Here is a 13,988-nt window from a genome sequence, read left to right as displayed (position 1 = left end):
AAAGTGAGAGGCAAACTGCGTACCTCTATCTGAGATGATAGATAGTTGAACACTGTGCAACCTAACCAACTCTCTGAGATAGAGTTTGGCATAGTCCTCGGCTGAATAAGAAGTATCAACTGGCAAGAAATGGGCTGATTTGGTCATCTTATCTATAATGGCCCAAAACGAATCATGCTGACGACAAGTACGAGGCAAACCCATCACAAAATTCATATTCACTTTCTCCCACTTCCAAGGGGGACTACTGAACTTCTTCATAGACCCACTAGGCTTATGATGCTCAATCTTAACCTTCTGACAAGTGGAGCACTTAGCCACAAACTCTACAATATCCCTCTTTATCCCACTCCACCAATAGATTTCCCGCAGATCGCTATATATCTTCGTGGCCCCTGGATGAATCGAGTAATAGCCACTATGCACTTCTGGAAGAATTCATTGTCTCAACTCATCAACACATAGCATACACAGTCTACCCTAGCAACGCAACACACCATCTCCCCCTTAGGGGTAAACCTCTACTTTCTGATCTCTGACTGACTCCTTCAACTTCACCAGACTAGGGTCCCTATCCTGCTTTTCTTTCACTTCAGCCACCAAAGAAGATTCTGAACTATTCTGAACCCAAATTCTACCCTCAGTTGAATCAACTAAGCGAACACCTAATTTGGTAAGCTGATGAACTTCTTTAACTAACTTCTTCTTATCACCCTCAACATGAGCAACACTACCCATAGACAATCTACTTAGGGCATCTGCCAATACATTGTCCTTGCCCGGGTGATACAAAACACTCATATCATAATCTTTCAACAATTCTAACCATCAATTCTGATGCAAATTCAAATCCTTCTGCGAAAACACATACTGTAAGTTTTTGTGATCTATGAACACATCAACATGCACCCCATACAAACAGTGCCTCCAAATCTTTAAGGAAAACACAACAGCTGCCAACTCAATATCATGGGTAGGATAATTCTTTTCATGGGGTTTAAGTTGTCTAGAGACATAGGCCACAACCTTACCCTTCTGCATCAAAACACACCCCAAACCAACTCTGAGTACATCACAGTACACAACAAACCCATTTGAACTATTTGGTAACGTTAAAACTAAGGTTGTGGTGTGTCAAGTCTTCAACTCTTGAAAACTCTTCTCACAAGAGTCTGACCACTGAAACTTAACTTTTTCTAAGTCAATCTGGACATGAGGAATGCAATAGATGAGAACCCTTCAATAAACCATCGGTAATAACCATCCAAATCCAAGAAACTCCTAATATCTGACGGAGAAATGGGTCTGGGCCAGTTTCTCACCGCTTTAGTTTTTTTAGAATCAAGTCTAATACCATCACCGAAAACTCTGTGACCAAGGAAAGCTACTTACCTTAGCCAAAACTCACACTTACTGAATTTAGTGAACAACTAATGGTCTTTGAGAGTTTGCAATACTATTCTGAGGTGATCTGCATGATTATTTTTGTCACGGGAATAGACAAGAATGTCATCAATGAAAACTATGATGAACATGTCTAAGTACTGCTTGAACACTCAGTTCATTAAGTCCATAAAGGCTACTGGGGCATTTTTTAGACCAAAGGACATGACTAGAAACTCGAAGTGACCATACCAAGTTCTAAAAGCTGTTTTCGGAATGTCAAATTCTCTGACTCTAAGTTGATGATAGCCGGATCTAAGGTCTATCTTAGAAAAATAACTGGCGCCCTAAAGTTGATCGAACAAGTCATCAATTCTGGGAAGTGGGTATTTGTTCTTGATTGTGACTTTTTTATACTAACAGTAGTCGATACATATTCTAAGAGAACCATCTTTCTTACGCACGAACAGGACTGGTGCACCCCACGAAAAAATATTAGGCCTAATGAATCCCATATCTAGGATATCTTTTAAATTTTTCTTTCAACTCTTTGAGTACGACTGGATCCATTCTGTATGGCGAAATAGAGATAGGCTGGGTATCTAGAAGAAGGTCTATTCCAAAGTTGATTTCCCTTTCAGGAGGAACTCCGGGAAGATCTTCGAGGAATACATCTAGAAATTCCGTCACCACTGAAATTGATTCAAGATTTGGAGCATCAAAATTTGAGTCTTTGACTCGGACAAAGTGATAAATACACTCCTTGGATATCATTTTCCTCGCTTTAAGGTATAAAACAAGCTCACTCCCTAAGCGTTGTAGTACCATCCCTTCATTCAAGAACTGGTTCATTTGGAAACTGAAAATGAACAACTCAATTTCTATAATCAACTGAAGTATAGCATGAGTGGAGTCAATCCATGCCGAGAATGACGTCAAAATCCATCATCTCTAACTCCACAAGATCAACTAAAGTGACTTTCTGAGACACTCTAACCGAGCAGTTCCTGTATACCCATTGGGATACAATAAAGATATCCAGTGGGGTAGACACTGAAAAAGGCTCTGCTAAGATTTTAGGACTGACTCTGAAGTTGATGGCTATATAAGGGGTTACAAAAGAAAGAGAAGCTCTAGGGTCTAATAAAGCATAAACAAATAAATGAAAGACTTGCAACGTACCAGTGACCACATAAGGAGAATTTTCTTGATCCTGTTGGGACTGAAGGGCATACAAACTATTTGGACGCTGACCACTGGTAGCACTAAAAGCAGCACCTTGCTGAGTTGGGTGGCCGACTGGAACTAATGACTGATGGGATTAGCGCAAATCCCTACCTTTTTTAACAACTACCCGATATTTTTGAATCTGATGGATTGGCTTGCCACACCCAAAGCATACATTATTGTCAGCTTTACACTCACCCTGATGGTTTCTACCATATTTCTAGCAAAGAGGATTTGTACGACCATTGTTAACATTGCCTTGGGAATTAGAGCCTAGCGCCTTATCCCGATTATCATTTCTGAATTTGGTTACTAGGGCACTAGCTGAAGATGGAGCTAGGACTGAAGATTTGTGATAAAATTGAGGACGATTGCCACTCTCTGACTTCGGTTGAGTGAAATTAAAGCTACCCGTTCTAGCCCTTTTGTTCTCTCTCTCTCTCTCTCTCCTTAGTCTTTTGCTCCTCAATTTATTGAGCACGGACCATAAGCCTAGATAGGTCAATATCCTTTATGTACATTGCATTCCTACACTCTTTGACCATACTGTCAGACACCTCAGACACAAACTTGCTCATCTTAGGCCTGCTATCAGCTACCACATGAAGAGTATACCTAGCTAGCTGATTAAACTTGAGGGAATACTCTTTCACACTCATGTTTCCCTGCTTCAGGTTGATGAACTCTAACACCTTAGCTTTCCTCAGCTTCAATGGGAAGAATCTATTAAGAAGGTTGTAGCAAACTCCTCCCACTCTACAGACCCTGCATTTGCATCTCTATCACATTTCTACTGTTTAAACCAGGTATGGGCTACATCCTGCAGCTGGTAAGCAACCAACTCATCACTCTCACTAGCATTCACCCTAAAATATTTGTTACCTTCTATACCATGTCTAAGAATTTCTGCGGATCCACTTCAGATTTGGATCCCAAAAATAGAGGAGGATTCATTCAGGTAAAGTCCTGAATCCTAGCTGCGGTAGTATTGGCCACTGGGTTGGCCAAAATAGTGGATAGTTGAACATTCTGTGCTGCTATAGATTGAGCTAGAGTATTAAATGCATCTCTGAGCTCTGCATGAGAAACATGCTCATTCAAGGGGTCTTCCTGAACGGGCGGAGGTGTTGGCTGGTTTACGTTTCTTCTTTCATTTGTTTTTATGGGAGGCATGTTCTGTAAACAGAAGGAAGAATAGATTAGACATAGATTTTAACATGATCCCACGCTCAGTCACACAACATGAACACTAAAAAAAGGAAACTTTTCCTAAAACGCTTCATAGTCTCTTGCCCATAAGTGTGGCGCGCTTCATACCCATGCACAAGACTCTACTTGACACGACTTTCAGACTTCCTAGGATATTTTAAAATCTTAGGCTCTGATACCAAGTTTGTAATGCCCCGAGAGTACACCCTGGGCGTCACACAGTGCTTACAGTCCCGAGGGACCATAAGCTAACCCATGTGCTGGTACCTGTTGTGAGCATTGAATAATACAATAATACATGCGGAAGAATAACTGATAAGCCATAAGATTTTAAATACTAAAACATTTCTATATCATAAATTTGGGAAAACAACTGTCTTAAACTGATAAAATAATGATAAAACTACTGACTGTCTAAAGTGTCTAAAAGCTTCTAAACTGGCTGAATAAGAGTTGATGGGACAGGCCCCAACTAACTCCATCTAACTACTGAACTGAAAGTATGAAAATAAATATAGTTTTTCCTCGAAATATGAGGACTCACCACTGCTACGGCTAATATGAAAGCATTTATGAAAAAATCATTCTTGTAGGCATTTCATAAAATACATGATATTCATAGTTCAAACTAAGCATGGGAATAGTTTAAATCTTGTAGAAATAGCATGATTTCAACATCGACATCACTAAATATGATTTAAATTAGCAAACAGCATTGTTCAAATGTGTGGGATTCGATATCAACAATAATTGCATGTAAACATGGTGTAGAATTACAATTCATGGGATGTCATGGTTAAAATCACAATTAAAATCATCAAAACTTGTAAAGATCCCAACATTGAATTTAGAATTGGATTTTTGAACTCCATAGGTGAAAGGAGCCCATAGATGAACACCAAACATACCTGGGTTGATGAATTCGTGAGAGTTCTTGGGATTTTTCTATCTTGAATCTTAAAGGCTGGGGTTTTGTTCTTGAAAAATAATAAATTTTTTGAAGAGGATTTATGAATAATGGGGCACAAAATGCCACTTTAGGATGTTAATTACGTGTTTTGGTCGGATTTGGGGCTTTGGAAAATGACCAAACGGTCCTTAAAATTTAAAATCGCGAAATTGGAAATCCCAATTTTGACCATCGACGAGACGCGGGGAAATCACAACGGCTCATTGGAAAAGGGACCATCCCGAATTTACCCAGCGGCGCGACGCGGTGAAATCGGGTTGAGCCACTAGAAAAGGACAATTTCGAACTGAAACCTTGGTGCAATGCGGAGCCATCGCGGTGACTCACTAAACGTGAAAATTCCCCTTGGCGCGACGCGGCGTTATCGCGATGGCCCACTGAAAAAGGACGAACGTGATTTTGGCCATCTCCGTGACGCGGCCCTATCGCGTTAGGCTACTATTTTTCTCTAAAAGTGTCATAACTTCTCACCGGAGTATCGGATTTAGGCGAAATTGGTATCGTTGGAAAGCTAATTCAATTTTATATCATCTGGTGGGCCTTGAGCTAGAAAATTCTGAGTAGAATAAAAGATATGCTCATTTGAAGTTGACTATAGAAACATTCTTTCTGAAAACTCAATCAGTAAGGGATATTTTGATTCGTCTAATAGCTGGGGGTTATTTGAGGTCTCAAGATACATCAAACTCAATAAAAAAACTACAAAATAATTATAGTATACTTTGCATGAACTTGAAACATAACTCTAACATAGGTTTGAATTTTCGGGATATTACATTTAATGATGAAGTTTTTATGGCTTTCAATCGTTAACAGAATGAGCTTTAACTTGTAATGACGTTTTTATTTCTTCAAATCACTTGTTAAGTTCAAACAGAGTAGAAAGCATAAAGCTTTAATCTCCAGAAATCAAACACTACAGATTATGAAATTTAATTCCTTAAGATTGTTGTTTCGGGTACACAATCTGTATGTTTACAAAACTCACTTCAACACAAGTTCAAGATTATATCAAGAACATTTATGAAGTTTTTTCAACACCTTCAACACAAGTTCAATTTGAACTATCAAAGAAGTGTGTTATTTGTTTTAAGAAATAAGATGAAACAGAATAAGAACCAAGTCCTCCGAATTCACGAAGTGTCCTTAAGGAATTAATTTCCCTCAAGTACCCAAGGTTGTGGAATTTATTCTTCCAGGATAAAATGGTTCACAATTCGACAGTAGCGGTACCTCAAACTATCGAATTCGTCGAACACACTCAACAGCAGCTTGATCACAATGAGTTTTTTGAAAGTAGATTTGTGTTTATAATTTTGAAATTTTCGTTACTACCTGTAGAAAAAATGCAGGTATTTATAGCCATCAAGTGTCTCTTACAAAAGGAAGCAATGGTTCATTGGAAAGGTGTGTCCCTTTGGAACAATCATATCTGTTCATTCGAAATATTGTGTCTTTTCTGAACAGTCACCTCTTTTTCAAAACAGTGTGCCGTACCCTCGAAGGGTTGCGTGTCTTCCGAGGCAGCATTTCAGTGTTACTGCACTGCATGCTCGTGCATCGAGGAAAAAATAATTTTTTATTTTTCCTTGGATTTTTTGAATCACTTGTTTTACCAAGTTTCAAATAAGCCTAAGCCTAAGCCGAGCGACAACGATGGAGCGAGGCACCTCTTGGTTCTTGCCTCACTATACATGTGGAGTTTTGTTTCTTAATAAGAGAACATATGAAAGTTTCTTTCTCCCACCAAGGTGGGAGATTTAGTAGACTTTCCTTATTGTGAGCACACTTTTATTTTAGGTGTGATTTCACTTTCTCTCCATTAATTCCCTCCATTTTTCATTCACATTCAACTTGAACCCAACATAAATGACTTATAATAATTAATTAGGAATAATATAGTAATTCGATCGGAAGTAGTTACGTCAACGAAGAGGTGTCTGCTTTAGCTTCCTTAATATAATAGTAAAAGATTTGCAGTAATATTTGACTAACAAAAAGGGTGTTTAAGTTATTCATGATATTCCAATGATGATACAAATACAGTGCCATACTCTAGAATAAAGAAAACAGGTGCTTTGAAATTCAACAAGGTAACACACATTGAACCTTGATATTAAGCAAGAAAACTTTAAAGAAAAGTAAAAATAACGTCTTAATAGACATTTTTCACACTTGCACACACAAACAATACTAATCAAAATTCAATCCGAGTTGTTTAAGGGGTAGCATTGGAATTGCTATGTAGACTTTTGTTTATCGAGGATTTGAATCCCTCTCTTTCCATCTAATTTCTCGTACGACAATTCTTCCTAATTTCTCCATTAGATCCAGTAAGTGGACGATTGTCACCCATCTTGATCATAGCAGTAACAAAATCAGAGCTGAAACTACTAGGATTGTTACTGTAAGACGTAACGATCGAATCAGCTGATCCACCATTGAACAATTGTTGATCAGAATGTAACAGACCTCTTTTGCTCACTAAGTTCTTGAAATAATTGTTGTCGAATTTTGTAGGTGTTTGGAGATCAAGTGGTGCTAAGTTGTTGTCACCTGAACCTGAGTTTCTTGGACAATTTCTTTGCCTTGTTGTTGCAAATGATGAGTCTATGTTGTTGGTCTCATTGTATATACGTGCCCTGAATGATGTGCACCTTGCTTGTCCAATTGTGTGAGCACCTGTGAGACACAAATGCAGCCACAATTAAATTTTTAGTAGTATGTAGTTCCTCTGTTTTTGGAGGGTGGGGAATATTTAAGGGTAGAAGTTTGGTATTCGATTCGATACTTTCAAATATTTGATAATCGGTAATTGAGAGTAGATATCAAATACCAAACTTACAAAGTTTGGTTCGGTACGGTAATCAAACTTCGATATGATAAATCTCGATTTAGTTCGATCAGTGGCAAAGTTAAAATTTTGATAAGGGTGTTCACGAGTACTTTCAAGGTTTAGTATATATGTATGAAAAGTAACATTTGATCCACATGCATAGTATAATTTTTCTCCAAAGGATACTCACGTAACCACTCTTCAGCATACATAGCTATGCCTTGAGTTCGATAATTGGTTTTTGGTGATTTATGCCCACCCCAAGCTAGGTATATTTAGTGAAAAAAACAAAACTTAGGTTCTTATGCGATTTCCAACCTGTTTGATCTAAGATGAACATTCTTTACTAATCATAGCTGGTTTCTACCAAAAGAGATTAGAGCTATAATTAGTAAATAACCACTCATATTACTCAAGATTGTTCACCCCAACTCCTTATGGATAAGCTAAATCGTACATATAATAACCAGGTCGGAACTTAAATGTACTAGCTTATCCATAAGAAGAACTTTGTTTAAAGGCACTCATGAGGAATATGGTGAGATAGATAGCAGGTTGAAATTTTTCTTCTTAACTGAAATTTTCGAGTTTGAGATTATGTAATGGTGATTTTCGTGTTATGAAGTACTTTCCCCTTATGGTCTTACATGACATGAATTCAGATTAGTCGAATAAGTGGATTTTAGTTAAAGAAACGTTATACCAACAAAAAAGAAACGTCTAAGTCTTGTTATACAGAGTTATGCAATATAATATATATACTTATGGAAGGTAGTACAGATGAAATAACGAACGTACACACAAGTTGATTCAAACACGTCCGTCTTTATAAATAAGAAAAGGCAGGGGAATTATAGGGAAAAGAACAAAATAAGAAAAGGCAGGGGAATTATAGGGAAAAGAACAAACCTGATAAGGCAACCATGTCTGTAGTTGAAAGGCCAACAGCACTAAAACTAGAGATGAGTTGATTAAGGTTAGAAGTAGGAGGAGGAATGCTGCTATTGGCAGCACCTTGGCTTGCTGTCCTGGCATCTCTTCTGCCCAATTTTACATTCCAATTTGGCCCTCCAAGCTGCAACAATACATAAGTCACAAAAATACAGTAAAGTTAGTTCATAAAAATATGATTATTCCAATTTTTACTTGAATATGGGCAAGTTAATTATTCACCCATTTTGACCCATCCAATTCAGCTCGGCTTTTAGATGAGCTTATATGTAATCCAAATTGATCCAAGAGAAACTTTTTCAAATATTCTTAAAAAGATACTTTTTTTGTTTGATGTGTTATATATAATCATTCTGAGTCAAGAGTCTATCGGAAATATCTACTCTATTTACAAAGGTAGGGGTAAGATTTGTGTACACTCACAACAGCCCCATGTGCGACTTGTGAAAATATACTAGATATGATATTGTTGTTGTATGTTATAAATAACCATAATAATGAAACAAATAATTAACTAAACAAATCATAAGAAAACAAACCAAGAAACTAAAGCATGGTAAGAGTTGAGCAGGTTGGGCTATGAGTCATTAACTCATTTTGACCCCACCCCATATGAGCTCAAGTAACTTTTGTGCGGGTCGATGACTTGATCATTTACTAACTCTATCTATTTTGACTCGTCCAAATTCAGCTCAATTCGTCCATTTTGACACTCCCTAGAACTATACATAACTAAGGACTTACAATGACAACAGAGTCCCTAGCAGTAATGGCCAAAATATCAGCACAAGAAACAACACCAGGGCATGCTTTTTCTACAGCAGATTTGATATTGTCAATGACTTCAAATCCTCTAACAGAATTCACATTTGGTGCAGCCCTCTTCTCTCCAGTGAAGCTTGATGTGTCATCAAGGAGCAGTGATCCATCACATCCCTGAAAGAGAAATTAAACAGTGACAAATCAAGTTATAATTGAAAACCAATAATTTAGACAACCAAAACAAAGGGGTGGGGGCTAGCTGGCTAATCAAAATTACTCCCTCCATCCATTTTACTTCTGTAGTACTGACAGACTTTTAAGGAGTAATAAATAGAATGATAGAATGACAACTCCACTATATCACTATTCAAATATAATAAACTCAATACTTTAAAAAATGACTATATTTAATAATAAGAACAACTAGAAATTAAGTGAGAAATTATTCCTTAATTTTCTAAACTAAATAAGTAAAAATGAATATTTATTTTCAATACAGTAGACAAATTATAAAAATGGATGGAGGGATATTTTGGTAGGTACATATAATTAATACTACTATATAGGAAATGAATGTTTCATGTGACCAATTGAGGTGTATGTCTGTGTGAAAAGTTTAGCCAAGCATACTTAAGATTTGGTCTATATAAAGAGTAGTACAACTGACCACACTTCACTTCATACCACAGCAAGCCTGTCACCTTGTAATTAATGCATGCTAAAAGACAAATAGTTAAAAAATATTCCTTCTTCTATTTCTATTTCATATTAGTTTGCTATATTTATAAAAATATTTATTTTTATTTAATTATTTTTTTTGATAAAATTAAGAGTATTTTATTATTTTTTTTAATACTATCCTCGACATTAAATGATTAAATAAAATATATTTACTCAAATTTATATTTTCAAAAAATAATTAATAAGACTAATTTTATAAAATAAACCTCTAATAAATATTTTCTTAAGGAGAGTGTTAAATAAAAAAGGAGGGAGTACTATGTGACTGGGAAAGCTATTTTTTTTTTTTTCTGACGACAACAAATAACCTTACTATATTAATGCATAAACGATCTTAAACAGTCAAAACGGAGGGACTATAACACGATGAAATGATGAAGACATAGGAAATAAAACAAAGATGGTAAGAATATCTTTACATTGACGAAGCAATCATGGAAGAAAAGGCGAAGCAGAGAAGCCCCCATTCGGGTTTCCCTGTTAATAGCTGATTGCACTGTTGATTTCACTGTTTGAAAAAGTTTAGGACATGATTTTGAGTAGAAATTAGTTGAAAGTTGAGCTGATGAACTTACAATTAGTAAGTTCACAACAACCAAAAATAAAAAAACTATCGGAGTATTATTTTTTGAAAAAGCCATCACAAAAGTTGACTAACTCAGAGTGGAAAGTATAAAAAAGAGAAGAATAAAGTGTGTGTTGAGCACAAGTTATTGTGAAGTGTCCAAGTATTTATAGGGAAATTGTGTAGACAATTTTAGAGAGTTCCATCAAGGTAATTGCTTTGGGCAGGCTACCTAATATGAAGACCAAATTTGCATGGCATTCCAAGTTTGAAAGAATATTTAAAGCAAGCATACCAATAGTTATACTATTTATCATATAAATAGTTATACCATTTATCATATAATTTTAGAACATCTAAATTTAAAATTTAAAATATTAAATTAATTAATCTAATTTAATTTAGCTTCAAAAATTAGTCAATTTGACTTTGGTGAAGCGAAACATGACAAGTAAAAATGAACGGATGAAGTCGGGTTTGCAAACCGGTGTCCGTTATCGGTGTTGGGATCTGATTAAATTTAAAGTCATTGTGCATTGCAGGATCCATTTCTGAGGATATACTCCTTATAGTACGATCGTTTCCATTTCCAGTTGATAACTCTATCCTAGTTGGTACTACTATATGAAAATTCAAGTTCAATGCATTAACAATAGAGCAGTTAGTTAGATAGTACTATATGAATTCAAGTTCAATGCATTAATTATAATTATATCACTTATAATTGCAAGTAAATTGGTAGTGATATGTAATAAATCATAAGTGACGTGCTATAACAGGTATGATTGTACTAATGCCGTAAAAATCTATATCATTATATTATTTGTGGATATAACCTAAAATCTAAATATATTTTATCGATTGGTGTAAAAGCATTTAGATATATTAATGAGATTTAAGTGGATAGCGAGTTATTATTTACTTATTTCAGATGTTGTAATATGGTTTTTCACTAAGTTTATAAATTGATCAAACTAAACTTATACATGTGCATTTTTTGCTTATCTATATGTTGTGTTGACAAGAAAAGTATTTATATAAATTAAATCAGCCGAAAGTTTTAAGTTAATTAGCACCAATGTGTGACCAAGCATTTGACTATATTTTATCTCTAATGTATTTTGTAATCACCTAAAATATTCCTCCTGAAACATGACTTTTAATCGTCTCTTCATTTTATTTTCATTGTTTATCAACACCATTTCTACGAAACATATTAACTACTTATTATTTGTTACTATTATTCTTATTAGTTACATCGATCACTTTTATCCAAAACGTAACACCAATGTTTGTCCGAAATCGATGTTGTTTATATCAACTACATTAATCAGCTTATTTTAACGATTTCCTATATCATATATATACTTGATATGGACATTCGAGCTACCAAGTGCTGTGGTAAGTCAACTTTAAAATTATTGAAGCTGTCAGTGTGCAAGACATAAACTGTTAGGTGAAGTTGAAAGTTGATTGATTCCTCCATAATTAAATGGTAAAATTGAATAATATATACCACATTTCGATCTTACCTTATAACTGTATGAAAAGTACAGGAGATTCTATAATTTTTGACATTTTGGGAATTAAATATGTAATTTGTCAAGGAAGGGGGACCCAAATAAACACAATAATCTTATGATTTGGTGAAGACCAAAGACACTTAAAAGGGGAAAAAGGAACAAAGTGGACTTTTTGTGACATGGATTATATATCACGTAAAGTAGATTCATTGACTTGTCTAATTTGCATGGTAAAGGTAATTATACTTCTAGTTGGAATTTATAGAAGAATCATTGAACAAGAAGAATATGGTAAAGACGTGAAAAGTTTGATCAAGATATTGCATGAGTTTAGATATCTCATGTATTATTTTATACTAATTTTTGTATGGGATAGTAATTTTATCATTTTATATAGTACAAAGTAAAATAAAATAGTCTCGAGATTAATTATATCTCATACCAAATATGAGATAAAGATAATTCTAAAATTTATCCTAAAATTATTTTTCTTATCCGGTGTATCAAACGACTAGTTACTTATTTATTACTTACATAATCACTTCCTTCATCCCATATTAGCTATCCTTTACATTCCTCTTACAAAATTATAAGGAAGACAGTTTTATTAATTTATAGTGCCAAGGTAAATATAGGAATTCTTCTGCTATACTTATTTTAGAACATATATCATATTTCCTTCGTTTTATTTCATTTTATTTTTCCTTCTTGTTAAAATTACTTATTTTAATTTACTTGTCCAATTTATGAAATTAAGAAAAGTTTATCATTTTCTTTTAATAATACTCCAACCGTTAAATGATTATACAAAGTATTGTTATAGTCAAATTTAGAATTTTAAAGCATAATTGATAAGATTAATTTAGTAAAATAAACTTTTAATAAATATTTTTTAAAAAATTGTACTAATTCAATAAAGACCAAGTAAAATAAACCGTAGGAAGTAATTAGCATCATCTAATTGGAATTGATTTCGTAACACAAAAACTAGGTAAATATATCACACATGACATTACTTTTTCCAAAAATTATTGAAGCTGTCAGTGTGCAAGACATAAACTGTTAACTTTTTCCAAAAATTATTGAAGCTGTCAGTGTGCAAGACATAAACTGTTAGGTGAAGAAGTTGAAAGTTGATTGATTCCTTCATAATATTAAATGGTAAAATTGAATAATATATACCAGATCCAAGTATTTATCTTTAACTGTATGAAAAGTACAAGATAAAATATGTAATTTGTCAAGGAAGGGGGACCCAAATAAACACAATAATCTTATGATTTGGTGAAGACGAAAGATACTTGTAAAGGGGAAATGGGGAATAAAGGAACAACTTAAAGAAGACTTTTGTTACATCGATTATATCACGTAAATTAAAGTAGATTCTTTGATTTGTTTAATTTGCATGGTAAGGTGATTCAACAGTCTACCTGGAATTTGTAGAAGAATCTTTGGTCCAGAAGATTAGGGATAGGCATGGTATGGTATGGTATATACCGAATATCATATGAAAATAAAAAATTTTTATATCTCGGTATGAATATTATGGTGTTTGATATGGTATTTGGTAAGAGTTTTAAATTATTTTGATATTTTGTACGATATTTGATATTTATGCAATAAATATCGAAATACCGCATACCGTATCGAAATTTTTTAATAATATATAAAATCCATATATATTATATTTAAGATTATTAAATATATTTATATATCATCCATTAGCCAATTGAACATAAAATTAATTTTTATTCAAAAATAAATTTTTTGGGAAGCTTATTATTTAGGAGTACTATGCTTCAGTTTAGGTAATGTCGTTTA

The 13,988-nt window shown here is 34.4% G+C and overlaps 1 protein-coding gene across 1 annotated transcript; it reads right to left on the bottom strand.

Annotated features, from left to right (window-relative positions):
- Positions 1 to 6,792: 6,792 nt before the first annotated feature.
- Positions 6,793 to 10,786, bottom strand: LOC107871140 (peroxidase P7). Its single transcript, NM_001324997.1, is given in 4 exon segments — positions 6,793 to 7,471; positions 8,535 to 8,700; positions 9,321 to 9,512; positions 10,499 to 10,786. Coding segments are annotated over 4 exon segments (975 nt in total). The 5' UTR covers positions 10,721 to 10,786; the 3' UTR covers positions 6,793 to 7,076.
- Positions 10,787 to 13,988: the final 3,202 nt, after the last annotated feature.

This window comes from Capsicum annuum, chromosome 5 (genome assembly GCF_002878395.1).
Source record: "Capsicum annuum cultivar UCD-10X-F1 chromosome 5, UCD10Xv1.1, whole genome shotgun sequence".
In the NCBI taxonomy this organism is placed as follows: Eukaryota; Viridiplantae; Streptophyta; class Magnoliopsida; order Solanales; family Solanaceae; genus Capsicum; species Capsicum annuum.
This window is presented reverse-complemented; position numbering and strand designations above follow the sequence as displayed.